Here is a 13,969-nt window from a genome sequence, read left to right on the forward strand (position 1 = left end):
AAAATAGCAAACCAATTGTCATTAAAAGGAACGGTGAAAACTCGCTGAAGAGTGAGGCCAAGGTGATTGGAGAAGGAGGGAACAAAAGGGGCGGCCATGAAGCGCTGCATGAAGTCGATCTGCTTGGGCCTGGAAAGTCTGGTGCCCCTTGACACACCCAGCGGTAGAGCCTTTCCCGGGACTGCACGAGCGCTTCCTTCAAGGGTCCGGGGAGTGGAGGCGTCCAGTTCCCAAAAGTCCCCGTCCATTGCCCATCGGAGTTTCTTCATTCCCCCTTTTTCTTTTTTAAATTCTACAACGAACAACAACAATCCCTAACGGAACAGCTGATGGGACAGGAATTGAAGAACAAATAAATCTACTCAATCAGTAAGATGAGAGTTTGTGACTTGTGACTTGACTCTTGAGCGGTTGAGAGAGATAGTAGCATATATATGCAATGCTCGTTTTGGTTTCTTGGTTTTCTTCTTAGCCGAACAAAACTTGTAATTCCAGAATCAAGGGTAATAGGGTACGTTACACTGCTCGCTCTGCCGCTGGCCAGCCTGCCTCCGCTCAGTGCTCATTCATGTACTTGGTACTGTTTTTTCTTTTCTTGTTTATTACCTCGTTTTGTAGATAACACTACTCGTATCTCTCTCACACCAATCAATCCTCAAAAATAGTTTCCTCATTGAATTGATACACTTATGTCTAACAAGGCAAGACAACAATCCATTTAGCCTTCGTTAGCTAATCAGTACATCGTCTCCGGACAAAAATCTCAAAATTTGAGTGGCACTGGCACACAATTTTTACCAAATTCCCGCTGCACGATGGAAAGCTTCAACACATTTATCCTCCAAACAAATATAATCATTGAAACAATTTTACACTAGTATCTTATAAGGAAGGATACAAATCATATTAGTATATACAAAAACCACAACTCAACAGCACACAATTGCCTATCAATCAACTAATAGGACAGCAGATGAACCACTAAAGACACTACTCCAGCTTTTCCTACAACTAAAAATCAATGGTGCATATCTTCCCATATTAGTGGACGGCTGGCTATTTGTGCTCGTGGAATTGCTGCATCCACTACTTCAAAATTACAGATGCTGCCTCTCCTGAAATAGCCTATCCGCAACACATCAGTCTCGTGAAAGAAATGATTCAATAGCTTTCACTCTCTTCATTTCAAACTTCGTTCTCCCCTACAATTTAATGAATGAATGTCTACAAAAATGGGACAATGCTAGCAAAGTTCCTCAGGTTGTAGTATAGACAATGTCCAACTGGCTACTATTGCTGGTCCTGAATTTTCAGGGAGATCAGTTCACTCTGTTGCTGTTGGTTTCTATACCTTGAACTGTTAGGGAACCATCTCTGAAGCCTCTCTGGCCAAAACCTGGTAAAGGACCCAAAACAAAAGAAACTAAGACCAAAAATAGACAAAAACCATAACTTTCTATCATATTTCCCAGCAGATATCCTCTGTTTTAGATCCCAGAAGAGTTGCTCACAATCATTTCATATTTAAAGTTCACCTGCTATGTGATCTCATCTTACTGATCATAATTTATTCAAAAACCAAGAGGAACTCATCAACAAAATTTCCAATACCACATTGCTACTTCAGCAGTGAAAAAGTACAGCAAAAGCCACAGAATTCCAAATGTGTGATTAAGTTCACATTAATGAGGGGTCAGAATAATATAACATACAGAAGGTCCTGATGGATCCTATCAATGAATGTATAATTTATGAAGAAATATAAGAAATTCCGAAATTGCTACTTACAGTTCAATTCTTTCATAAATTGCCCGCCTAACTGAAGCATTCAAACCATATGCTATCGAGTTGAAAAGGCCCTAAAATAAATAGTCAACAGTGATAAAATAAGTTTCTCAAAGAAGGTTAATAATTAAGAACAGCACTTCATCGCTTAAACCACACCAAATCAAATTGCACTTAAGAGGATCAAACAAGTCAACAAAAATATTTGGTTCCCATCCTTTAAGATGATCAATCTCTTGAAGATTTTTCCCACTTCCAAACAACCTACAATCATGCATCATTGCTGGGAGGATAACTGTTTCCTCCTCCCCCTTAAAAAGATTTTCAGTGTGGCTCTATCAATTTTGAATGATTGCTAAACGCATAAATGATATATTTCATTTATCCACCCTAAAATTTCAGCAAAAAAGAGAGAAAGAAACAGAAAAGAAAGATTGATATAGCATATCATGATCTATTAATAATAAATTAGATAACAACCAAGGAAAATTTTGCACACATTAGATGACCTGAAAACCCTGGGTTGTTTTCAATAGTGGAATCAAACTAATTTTTCTTAGACTGATCATTCTCAATCTTGCTACATGATATGCAGCAGAAAAAACTAGTTTTGCAAGTGAGACAAAATTCCCAAACTAACAAACAAAATGACAGATACACACATACACATTTACATATTCAAAGCACGTAGACCACATGAAACAAAAGAGAGCAGTTCAACTTTATAAGCAATTACCATAAGTGCAGCAGTCCCAACATCAAGAAATGAGAGCCAAAAGATCTTGTGGCCAGGCTCAATAAAATCGTGGATGCGATTAATTGTTCCAAATGCCCACGATCCTATCAGGATTAGTGGATAGTATCCCCACCGGTTTAAAGCCTACGTGAAATGGAAATCAACAACAAAAGGTTAAGAGGATAACTAGCTTCATTCAAATGCACGAGATTCCTATCAAAAGCTTAAATTAAATTAACAATGATGAAAGGCAACAGAAGAAAACAGCAAAAAAAGCTAATTCCAACAAATAACTACATTCCTAGGGCTTTGACAGGGAAATCTCCAAGACAGGAAAAAAGGCGGTAAAACAACCATGAAAGCAGGAAGCAGCTTAGTCTGACTCTTTCAAACCACAGAGTAATCCTGACAAATAGAGCTTTACTTACATAGCAATCTAAAACAGACGGCAAAGGGTAAGTATGTCATTAAGGATTCTGGTTTTCCCTTTAATAAGAAATTTCTTTCAAGTAGCAAAAGGAACCAAAATCAAAAGGCATGACTTTTCTCTAGGAAATGGATGACTTAAATAATAAGTTTCATAGAAAGAAATGAGGACTGGAAAATAATCAAGGTAGCAAACAGCATATATACATGAATAACCAACAAAAATAGCAAAGCTTCATTTGAGCACACACTTATTTACTATTTGTAAATCTCATATCGTTGAAGTGTACCATTTTCTCTGATGCAAGAAGAATTACCTTCATGTCTGTCCTTGCATCAAATTGATATGCACGATCTGACATGCCAACTGCCATCTGAAATTTCCAAAGATAACACAATGCATCGCCTCAAAAGTTGCACAAATGGATATCAGCTTAAACTTAAGAAAATGGATACAGATAACTGTGCACGTACACGGGTGGCATTGTTCAGCATGCGTATCACTTGAAAGTATGTAAAACCATTGTAAAGAATTGCACCCCATAGTGGGACGTAAAATGTTATAAAGTGAACTGCCTGCATAAATTTGCCAATCACATCAGAAAGTTCAACAATAATAAGAAATTGTACTACATTGAGCAAAGGATAGGTATAGGTCAAAAATTTTTCGTTAAGTTCATCACTTCTATTCTCAAGTAAAATGTATAATAGAAAATACAATACATGATTTTCAAGACATAGAAACTAAAAAACTACATTCAAGGCTAAAAACAGGGCACGGAAGCATGACAGCAATACGGACAGAAAGTGGTCGAAGGAAAAGTGAAAATCTAGTAACACAAACACTAAATCTAGGGGGCAATCAGCCAGACAATGCTACTTTTCACTTGCCTTTCCAGTGCGACCTGTTTGTGCCCAACACCATGCACCCAAATGAGAGTGGTCATTACCAATAGAACGTATGACAGTCATTACCAGCGAAGTTCCTGCAGGAAGTAATAGAAGTACCATATGAAAAGCTGGCTAAAGGAAGAAGAAAGAAAATGGCAAGTGAGAAGCACCATTCTAGATAAGTTTGAAGCAGTCAACAGAGTAGAAGTAGAAACAGGAACAAATGCACATTGCAAGAAGGGCCCTAAAGATAGTAGCAGTCTTGGTAAGATGATGAATGACAGATGAATAATTGTGAGAGAAACATCTATGATCATACCCCAAACATACAAGTGAAAGATGGCCTCCAAATCTTCAACATCAGTTTTGTGTCTAACAACAGTTCGATGAAGAGTAAAAGCAATAGTTGTGGTCCAGAGGAAGGAAGCAACGCAGAAGAAATGCGTGGTGTAGCCCTGAGCATAACAAAAGAAACCTTTCGATGGGTCTCTGCATGGTGAACAGATTATAATTATTATATTCATTAGTTGGTTTTTGTACATGGGAATTCCCCAATTTGTGGAAAAGATGCAAGGGAAGCTGATTGGAGGCGAAGGAAGCATACCCGACCATGTTAAAGAAACTGCAAAGCATGTCCTGCAGCGACCAAAAGAGAGCAATGAAAAAGGAAATGAAGAGAGAAATGGACAGTTGTAAAGAAACAGAAAATGTAGGAAGGACTTAGGGTCCGCAAAAGCATCAGATCAGAGGTTTACAGCAAAACGTTGCAAAGTACAGTAAAGTGAAACTGTAATAGTGTAGGTAAGAGAAACAAGGAATTGGATCTGCAATCTGCATCTACATGAACATGATTGAATTGAACAAAACAAGTTTCCGACTATCCTAATCCTATATACCTTATAATGTTCAAACAAAACAGAACCCTAAACATGTACTAACTGCTAGTGTCGTAGTTAAAATCTTTCTGGAAGAAATCAGAAAAAAGAAAGAAAGATTACGGAGAGGGCGAGGTAGAAGACGAGCTTGAAGGAGAACTTGCGAAGTTCCTTGAAGAGGGAGTAGCAAAGCACAATGAATCCAGATCCTAGGAACGATAGACTGGACGCTCCACTGTTCAGCGCCGTTAATATCCGTCGATCGTGAATGGAGAGCGCCGTCGCCATTTTGTTGTAAATGACGATAAGCTAAAATGAGCAAGCAATGAGCCTCTAAATTAAAATAAAATGTAATTGTGATGTGGTATGGCCCAGATGAGATGAAAAAGACTCATTTTGGGCCTTTGGCCCAGGCTCGCTTCTTTGTTTCTCTTTAATTATAAATTTCTTTTGCCAAATAAAATAATAAATTAAGGTTGCTTTTGGTTTTGTCATGATTCATGAGTAATCAATCAATGTATCGACATGACATGACATGACATGACATGACGATGGCTTGGAAGTGGGAAACTGGGAATTAATGTATGCATGTATGTATGTTACTGAAATTTCTCCTCTCAAGTCACATTTAATTTGTTTGTAAATTGTAACTGGGAAAAAGGACATAAACAAGTGCAAGCAACAGCAATATTGAGATTGCGATTGAGATGGGCAGCAAGAAGAAGCTGATCAACGGGATGGATCCCTTGTGCATGGAGCTACCAAGGATGCATAAAAGCCGCCCTTGATGTTGATTAACCTTTCATGTCTTCCTTTCTCCACTATGCCTCCATTTCTAACTACCCCAATCAAATCTGCACCCTTGATGCTCGATAACCGATGGCTTACCACCAGGGTTGTCCGCTTAACCATAACTCTGTCCACTGCATCCTGAACTGCTCGCTCCGACTCGGCATCAAGAGCACTAGTGGCTTCATCCAGAAGTAATATCTTGGGAGCTTTCACAATGGCACGTGCAATTGCCACCCGTTGCTTTTGCCCTCCAGACAAATGGATACCTCCTTCACCTACTTGAGTGTTGTATCCCTGCATTCATTTTCCAACATTAGCTACCACATCTCATCCCTTAATTAAGCATGCCTTGCAATGCTTCCAACAACACACTAGCAAGAGATCATATAGAGCATTAATATTGCAGGGAAAACTAGCTAGTGTCACTGACAATGGTCACAACAATTGAAAACAGTTAAATTCAACCTGTTGCAAGCTACTGATGAAGTTGTGGGCGTTTGCCAATTTCGCCGCGGATATAATTTCAGCTTCTGTTGCATTTCCTTCCTTCCCATATGCAATGTTTGCTCGGATACTGTCATTGAATAGGACAGGCTCCTGACTCACCAGACCCATCTGCCGTCTTAACCATTTTAACCGCAACCGTCGAATATTAATTCCATCCAACTTAATACGACCGGAGTCAGGTTCATAAAATCTTTGCAACAATGATAAGACTGTTGATTTTCCACTTCCACTTTCTCCAACTAAAGCAACTGTCTGATTTACGTACGAGGCATGGATTGTGAGTTTCAAAATGCTCCAGCTTTATCTATAAGGAGGGAAGAATTAAAACAAAAGACAGCCATAAAAACTCACCATGCCAGAGCGAATAGTCAAACAAAAATCTCGGAGTACTTGAATTTCAGGCCTTGAGGGATACTTGAAATTGACGTACTGAAACTCAATGTCTCCCTTAACACGTTTCAATATTCTTCCGCAATTCTGACTTGGGTCGATTTTGGACTTCTGGTCTAGGATTTCGAAAACAGAAGCGGCAGAAATCTTGGCTTTACCGGCGTCAGCTGCAAGGGAATTTGACTGAGAAATCCCCATGGCTGATGCACTGAGAGCAAAAAAGACCTGCAGACATTGGTTAGGCACGTGGTTAGTAACTCCCCACCTTTCCTTTCAAACAAATTAAAGGTATGTTTATTCAAAATTAACATTTCAAATGGTGTTAGAAAAACATACGCGAAAAACCTCATGGAATGTTGTCATGCCATGGTGAACTAAAAGGGCTCCAACGTAAAAACTGATAGCATAGGCAAAATACAGGAAGAAGGATGATGTTCCATAACCTATGCCGCTAATCAATCCATGCCGCATTCCAGACTTGAGAGGGTCTTGGCATTTTTGTTCATACTGTTGCACCACCTTCCTTTCAGCACAGAACGAAGCAACAGTCCTAATACTGCCAACTGCTTCATTGGCGACCTGGCTTGCTTCCTCATACATTTTCTGCAACCATTTAATAAGAAGTTTTTCTCTCAATAAAAATAGGTATGATAGTTTGATCTCTAGCCTATATATATGTCACAAATACTACGAATGCCATCTGATTTTGGTATTCCCAAACGTGCAAGTAAAAGATATATTGTACAAGGAACTGATAATCTATCCTGGCAGATTCACACATAAAAGCACATGCAACCGCGTCCTCCCACGGATTCAAGCAGTTATATTTCAATCCTTCTCTTTCGGTTTCTAATATCTACATCAAATTCTCAAACATAAACCAACCACAAGTTTGTTAACTTGACAGGAAAAACAGACACACAAGTTTGTTCTTCCCAGATACCTTTGCATTGGCACTGAATCCTTTCATGGATTTCAATTGAGCATATCCACTTATTCCTATAAGAGGTAGCAAACCCAGGATGAGAAGAGCCAGTTGCCAGTTTGCTTCAAAAGCAATGACCAGACCAGCGACCGCAGTGGCAGTACTCTGAGCAAGCAAAGCCAGTGCGTCCCCAACCACCCTTCTTACTGAAACTGCATCTGTCGATAGCCTTGTTCCAATTGCACCACTTGAGTGTTTAGCTTCATCAAACCAACCTATATCCATGTTTACGACTTTCTCAAAGCACATTGATCGTACCCGCTGTATCAACTTACAGCCGGCGACAGCGAAAAAGTAGGTGCTCAACGAGTTAGCCAACAAAGACGCAACGCCAAGAACAGCAAACATTAATGCCCAAAATCTGGAATCCTTCTTGAGTTCTTCTGCCGGCTCATAAAACGTTTTGATAACACTAGAAAGCACAGAGCCAAAAATTGGCCATATTACTCCGTTGGCCACTGCCAGTATGGCTCCTAAGAGCAGTACATGTATCTCCGGGCTGTTAAGATAAGCTAGGCGAGAAAGTGGCAGTCGGACTTCTCGAGGCTTTTCTGAGGCTTCTGAAGCAGGCACATTGGGTAATTTTGGCGGTGACTTTTTGGAATTACTAATTCCAGGGAATACACTAAACGGAGCTGAAAACATGCGGGGACCAATATCTGAATCATGAAGTCTATCCTGTTTCACCTCTTTGCCAATATCTTGCAAACTTAGGAGCTGAGTGTATAGTCCATTACGATCCTTGAGTAGCTCTTCGTGTGTACCTGATTTGGAAAGGAGAAACCATAATTATGTAATGCATTCCTAAGCCTAAGGAAAAATATATTAAAATTTTGACCCCAGGTGGTTGTATGCATGGGAGGACTTTGGGCAGAAAGCCAGAAACCAACAGCAAAACAACAGTATAGGGATTTGTGATTAGATGGAACAGCACAACACAGCATTGTATTGTTCTGAAATTAATTTGTCCGAAAAAGAAAAATCCTTATTCTGAAACTAAACATCAGATATACTTATTCTGAAATTAATTTACCTAGTGTTCTTTTATGTACTCTAGAGATAATACCGTGCTGTGTGAACCAACATGAAGAGAGTTCCGTCAATAGTTGAGAGTTAATATAGCAAAATATCAGAAAATTGCACCTTTTTCAACAACCTTTCCCTGCTCAATAACTGCTATTAAATCCGCATTCCTAACAGTGCTCAAGCGATGGGCTACGATGACAACAGTTCGGTTGATCATGGCTCTGGCTAGTGCCTCTTGAACACTCCTCTCAGATTCCGCATCAAGAGCGCTTGTGGCTTCGTCTAGAAGTAGAATTCTTGGGTCTTTTAGAATTGCTCTAGCTATGGCGATTCTTTGTTTTTGTCCCCCAGACAGCTGAATTCCATGCTCACCAACCATTGTGTCTAGTCCCTGAACCCATGAAAAGAAAAGGAAGGTAACAGCTAATGAAAAACTCTTAGAGAAAACAAAATCATAAAACAGCCCAAGACGCTGCAATTTTAATTAACAGGTTTATTTTGCAATCTCAAAATTATGACGACTTTTTATAGATAAGTTACGTGCTCTAGGGGCAAGTTTAACTTTCAAACGTTAATGAGGTAAGAAGAAGATAAGTTGCGAGGCAGCTACAACAAAGGACTGATCAAATAAAGAAAACCTAGTACTAGAAATCAAATTGGATGTCCCAAGAATTTAAAACCTCGGGCAATTTACAGATGAAGTTAGCTGCATTGGCAACTACAGCGGCAGCTGTTATATCTTCAGAAGTTGCGTCGTCTCTTCCATAGGCAATATTGTCTCTAATGCTTGAAGCAAATAACACCGGTTCCTGGCTAACAAGACCTATTTTCTGCCTGATCCATCTAACCTGGAACTCTTTCAGATTGAAACCATCTATAAGAACTTTACCAGCCTGTGGATCATAAAATCTTTCTATCAAACTGATCACTGTCGATTTTCCACATCCACTATATCCGACCAAAGCTGCAGTTCTACCACTAGGTAGTGAAAGAGAGAAACCTTTCAGTATTAGTTCTTTTGGTCTTGCTGGATAACTGAAATAAACATCTCTTAGTTCGACTTCACCCAAAATATTATCCATTTTTCTTCCCTTAGTGTCATAAGCGTCAATCTTGGGTTTCCTATTGATTGCCTCAAACATCTTAAAGGCTGCAGCTTGCCCGGCAGCAAATGCACTCAAGCATGGAGATGCCAGCCCTAGAGACCTGCAATAGTCAAAGTAAAATATTAGAATTTTGAAGACCATTTTATTAGTTATTGCCTGAAACCAATTCTTCTCCATATGAAAGTCACTGTGGAGCAACTTACAAGGAGCCAATAACTACAGCAAATATTACGTTGATGACATCCCCGGCAGAGTATCCTTTCTCAAGTATCATTTTCCCTCCAAACCAAAATGCAAACCCATAGGTGCAGAATAAAATACACATCAATGTGCCAAAACCTAGGCCAGCAGCCAGGCTTTCTTGTACGCCTGATTTGTAAGCTTTGGACAAAGACTTGTTGTATCTGGCAATGGCTTGCTTCTCTCCTGTAAATGAAGCAACCTGTTAGGGCAGTATTACACTCACATCCATAATCTAGTGCAGAATGAAAAGCCATATTCCTATGCTGATATCGCATACAGTTCTTATTGAGCCAATTGTCTGTTCGGCAACAGCCGCTGCAAGTGAATAGGCAGTTTGTTCACAGGATGCATGCTTGCCTACAAGCTTATGCAAGATAGCACCAGAGATGACTAGAGGTGGAATTGAAGATAACAATACAAGCGTGAGCAGCCACCCCTCAACAAAAGCTACAACAAAGCCTCCAGAAAAAGCAGCCATTTGCTGTATAAAGCTTCCAACCTGCAGTAAATAAATTAAACAAACAATATAAGTTTCTCATTTCCATCTATAAGCAAACAACAATAATTGCAATAAATAGCAGTGATGACATATCATCAACATTACCTTCTCTCCAATGGCATCTTGAATAAGAATGGTGTCTCCCGACAACCTTCCAATAACTTCTCCAGTGTTAATTGCATCATCAAAAAAGCCAATATCCTGCCTCAATATCGTTTTCAGGTATAAACTTCTTATTCTTGCTGCCTGCCGCTCTCCTGTGACTATCCAAGAAGCCACCTCTGGAAGACAACAATGCATCTTTCTAATCATTCTCCTTTGAACTTAAGCATATCAAAGTTTCTTAACTATTTACACAATTATTTATGTCAGAGAATCTCTTATCATCTTTGGAAGGAGGACAATACACTTACGGGAAAATGATGCAACAGCTGATACCAAAGCTAAGTACACAAACTTCAGTGACACCTGAAGATAGAATTGATCGACATTATTTCTAATTAACAAAGTTTAACATTATTGCTAATTAAATCAGTTTATGATTCTGCAGATGACTAGGTACAGGAGTTTAACTGTTATTGACTTAAGAGTTAAGAAAGGCAATGTAGTTTCCACTGGCATATTTGAAACAACCAAGGATTCGAATAAGAGGAATTTAACTGTTAATATATATCAAGGATGCATATCCTATACAGAAATATGTTTTCATTTCCAGGCTGCATCAATACAGATTAGTCAGAATTAGGAAATGTTCCTGAATACCTCTGTAACTTCATGTACTGCAGTTGTGGTGGTCACACTTTTTCCAATAGAATCAATTAATTCACCAAAGAATATTGTCATAACTGGCATGCACAACCCATTTCCAATAGCAGATATTGAGCCAAGAAACATTAATAGATAATCTAGGGAGTCAGCAAAGGAAAACAGCTTATAATATGGTATTATGCTCGTGCTTTGCTGTTTCTCCTTGGTCATATTTAAATTTTTGTGGGTTGCTGGTTGAAGCAGGAGTTTTTTGGATCTCTACCACTGCTGTATGAGCCCTGAAGTGGAAGCTTGTACTGTGCACTTATCTTCATCCAAACTGTTTTGGTTCAGCATGTTGCTGACTGTGATACTTTTTATTTTGTGTTCTCTTTCAGTAAATTTGAGAGCTTAAATTGCAGCTGCAAGAGTCAAAGAAGTAAGAACAAGCAAGGAAAGAAGAAAAAGTAATGCAAAATGAGAATAAGGGAGGTCTCATATTCAAACAAACAAAGCTGAAATAAGTAATTTGGAGAACAGTTAGAAGTACTGGCAGAAAAGGTCATTACAAACTTAAGCAGATTTGGCATGTTTTGAAACCCAGCGATCATTTCTTTTGTTTCGGACACTGGAGATACCATAAGCAGAGAAGCAAGTCAAGTCAGATATAAGAAATTGCTTCAGTAGCATTGCTAAGAACGGGACACCGCCTCTCTAGAATTTCAAGCAAGTACTAGTTTGTGCTTAGTACGAAAGCATACAGAGTGCCAAAAACATACACATCGTAAATGAAATGCAGGAAGAATGGCATGATCAGAACGTGGAAGGAAAAGCTACTAAGCGGAAAATAATTTGCTCACAACAAACCTTAGCAACCTCGAAAGGATATGTGTGACAGGAAACGGGGAAATCAATGAAGAACCACGAAACCAGGTTTTGAAATGCCATATAAGACGGAGAATATTAAGAGAGGGAAGCAAATAAAGTACTCATAAATAACCTATATAAACAGGAAAATACAGATGTACCGTTAATCACTAAGCAATTTAGTGTAAGAGATGTGTACCTGTTAATTATAAAGTATAGAACTGCTAATCCGCTACACTCTACAACCAAAATACATATTTCTGTTAAGCTACAGCTGTTAAAACAGAATTATTAAATATAAAGTATTGAACAGCTAAAGCTTAATAGAAATATGTATTTTGGTTTATTATATATATACATACACACAAATGTTAGAATCATTGACATATCAGAAAATTCCTTCTTTTGAAATATAGGGTCCATAAGGCAAGACGACAAGTCCAATGTCCTTCTTGTTGTAAGTGGTTCTTTTGAAGCAAAATCTAGAAAGTGTTCCAATTTTGTTGGTTGCTACGATCATTTTTATCCTTAGTTAACTTTGTTTCATATACGATTAGTATGCATTAGTGTTTGACTTTTTGTACATGTGATATTTACTAATGGTACTTGGTATGGAGTAGGAACTGTTTTGATTGAGTCAGCTTTCTTGACTGAAGCCAGCAGTGGTCATGGATCTTGTGGAGGTCTGATTGAACCTAGTGGATTGAAGCTTTCTATTTATTCATGGATATGATACCTGCTTGCTGGGTTGAAACCCGAAGTCGTGTCTGAACTTGGTGGATACTTTCACTCAAAGTCTAACAGTCCTATTTGAAGCATTTTTTGCTTTATTTGTATGCATGAAAAAATTTATCCTATAGAGCATAGACCAAAAAGAAAAAAAAAATTGTTAGAAAATTAGAGTAAAAAAGTTGGTAAAATTCTCAAAAGCGAGAATTGTTGGTCGGAAAAGTGGAAGTGACCATTTTCTTTTCTTTTATCCGTGAATAGGAGGTGCAAGTGAGGAGTAACCTTGGCGAGTTGGCGGAAGGCAAAGGCAGTGTTAGAGTTAGCGCAAGCCCACAAATGGTCCTATTCTCAATTCAGCGTGTGGGGTTATGGCTCAGTCTCACGGCTTACTTTCTTCTTGCAAGTCGTAGTATTGTTGTACTAGTACTACTTGTTCTCTTTTCATAAGTTGAATAAAACTTGTCTAAATGATGGTTAGAAAAAGAACAAACTTGCCTTAAGTAAGGTTTGATGTTGATTGTCTATAGCTGTAGGAAATGATTTTATAGACAGAAAAGGCTGGCTCGGCCAAAAGATTATCCGCTGTCAGGTCTGGAGCAAGAGAAGAACCAAGCAAGCGAGAAAGCATTTTCCTTTTTAAATTTTAATACCACAATTTAAGAAGTCGGTCCTTTGGCCTTTCAGTTTTGAGTCTGAGAGTGAGGTATTTTTGGTTCATCTATCTAGGCCAAATTTGCAGTGGGTTGCAATGGCTACGACCAACCTCCAATATCTCCAAAACCTATTCCCAAGACCCACCATTTCTCCTACATGTTTAGTGATCGGAGCCCCCAGAATGGTGTTCAAGTGTGGGTGCAGCAGCAGCGGTAGCAGTTTACAGGAGGATGTTTTCTCCCTCACTTCTTCCAGCAAATATGATGTCGACTATCTGGGTCAGAGCACCAAAGGCGATTTAAACGTGAATTTGGAGCATCTCGAGGCTTTCGGTATCGTCTCTCTCATTTTACGATTCCCTACTTAATTCATGGTAATGAATTTCTTTTTCAGGGCATCTGTCCTTGAGTTCCTTCATCATGTATTCCATTCGACAACTGAGCATGAATATTGAATGGCCTTTTCACGCCACTTTTCCAGATTCTTTTTTTTTTCTCTACTTTAAACAGTGCTGATAATTATACCGTGTTTTGCTGGCTTTTGCTTTATACAAACTTATGTTCATGGCATTCCAATGTAGGGCTTGACGGCCAGGCTACTTTAGAAGGTCCTATTGAACAAGTAGCTAGGATGGAGACTGAGGAGGCTGAGGGATTACTCAGAGACTTGGGTATCCCGGTGCTGCAAATCCATCTCTTTTTTTTTTTTTTT

The 13,969-nt window shown here is 39.0% G+C and overlaps 3 protein-coding genes and 1 long non-coding RNA gene across 4 annotated transcripts in view; 1 reads left to right on the forward strand and 3 right to left on the reverse strand.

Annotated features, from left to right (window-relative positions):
* CIPK1 (CBL-interacting protein kinase 1) overlaps window positions 1-248 on the reverse strand; it is a 2,533-nt gene extending 2,285 nt beyond the window's left edge. Inside the window, exon 1 of the mRNA XM_021435185.1 lies at window positions 13-248. Within this exon, the coding sequence (XP_021290860.1) occupies window positions 13-248 (236 nt within the window). The remainder of the gene's footprint in view (window positions 1-12) is intronic.
* A 585-nt stretch (window positions 249-833) lies between these two features.
* Window positions 834-5,031, reverse strand: GCR1 (G-protein-coupled receptor 1). The gene is made up of 9 exons (XM_089784351.1): window positions 4,837-5,031; window positions 4,443-4,474; window positions 4,158-4,327; window positions 3,835-3,933; window positions 3,422-3,519; window positions 3,265-3,321; window positions 2,522-2,665; window positions 1,789-1,859; window positions 834-1,396 (listed from the first exon to the last, which is right to left on the reverse strand). The coding sequence occupies exons 1-9, from the start codon at window positions 4,999-5,001 to the stop codon at window positions 1,291-1,293; spliced, it is 942 nt and encodes a 313-aa protein (XP_089640477.1). The 5' UTR covers window positions 5,002-5,031; the 3' UTR covers window positions 834-1,290.
* Window positions 5,032-5,051: 20 nt separating this feature from the next.
* Window positions 5,052-11,327, reverse strand: LOC110421713 (ABC transporter B family member 4-like). The gene is made up of 12 exons (XM_021435369.1): window positions 11,024-11,327; window positions 10,675-10,729; window positions 10,367-10,542; window positions 10,040-10,261; window positions 9,723-9,961; window positions 9,094-9,619; window positions 8,531-8,804; window positions 7,346-8,151; window positions 6,739-7,005; window positions 6,364-6,627; window positions 5,971-6,264; window positions 5,052-5,799 (listed from the first exon to the last, which is right to left on the reverse strand). Exons 1-12 carry the CDS (start codon window positions 11,237-11,239, stop codon window positions 5,443-5,445), a joined length of 3,696 nt encoding a protein of 1,231 aa, XP_021291044.1. The 5' UTR covers window positions 11,240-11,327; the 3' UTR covers window positions 5,052-5,442.
* A 1,309-nt stretch (window positions 11,328-12,636) lies between these two features.
* LOC149526893 (uncharacterized) lies at window positions 12,637-13,969 on the forward strand. Its single transcript, XR_016351581.1, has 3 exons — window positions 12,637-12,651; window positions 12,866-13,590; window positions 13,839-13,969. It is a non-coding gene; the product is annotated as an uncharacterized LOC149526893 (long non-coding RNA).

This window comes from Theobroma umbraticum, unplaced genomic scaffold (assembly GCF_002168275.2).
Source record: "Theobroma umbraticum cultivar Fairchild unplaced genomic scaffold, ASM216827v3 scaffold_130.0, whole genome shotgun sequence".
Taxonomy (NCBI): Eukaryota; Viridiplantae; Streptophyta; class Magnoliopsida; order Malvales; family Malvaceae; genus Theobroma; species Theobroma umbraticum.

Bases quoted from the DNA above. Each gene is read 5' to 3' on its own strand.
- GCR1 (XM_089784351.1), bottom strand. From the start codon at position 5,001: ATGGCGACGGCGCTCTCCATTCACGATCGACGGATATTAACGGCGCTG. The intron at 2,666-3,264 runs GTAATTCTTCTT...CATTTCACGTAG, and splicing joins ATGCAAGGACAGACATGAAG to GCTTTAAACCGGTGGGGATA. The intron at 1,860-2,521 runs GTAATTGCTTAT...TATTTATTTTAG, and splicing joins TTGGGACTGCTGCACTTATG to GGCCTTTTCAACTCGATAGC.
- LOC110421713 (XM_021435369.1), bottom strand. From the start codon at position 11,239: ATGACCAAGGAGAAACAGCAAAGCACGAGCATAATACCATATTATAAG. The intron at 10,543-10,674 runs GTAAGTGTATTG...GTTGTCTTCCAG, and splicing joins AGCTGTTGCATCATTTTCCC to AGGTGGCTTCTTGGATAGTC. The intron at 8,805-9,093 runs GTTTTAAATTCT...TCATGGGTTCAG, and splicing joins TCATCTGTAAATTGCCCGAG to GGACTAGACACAATGGTTGG.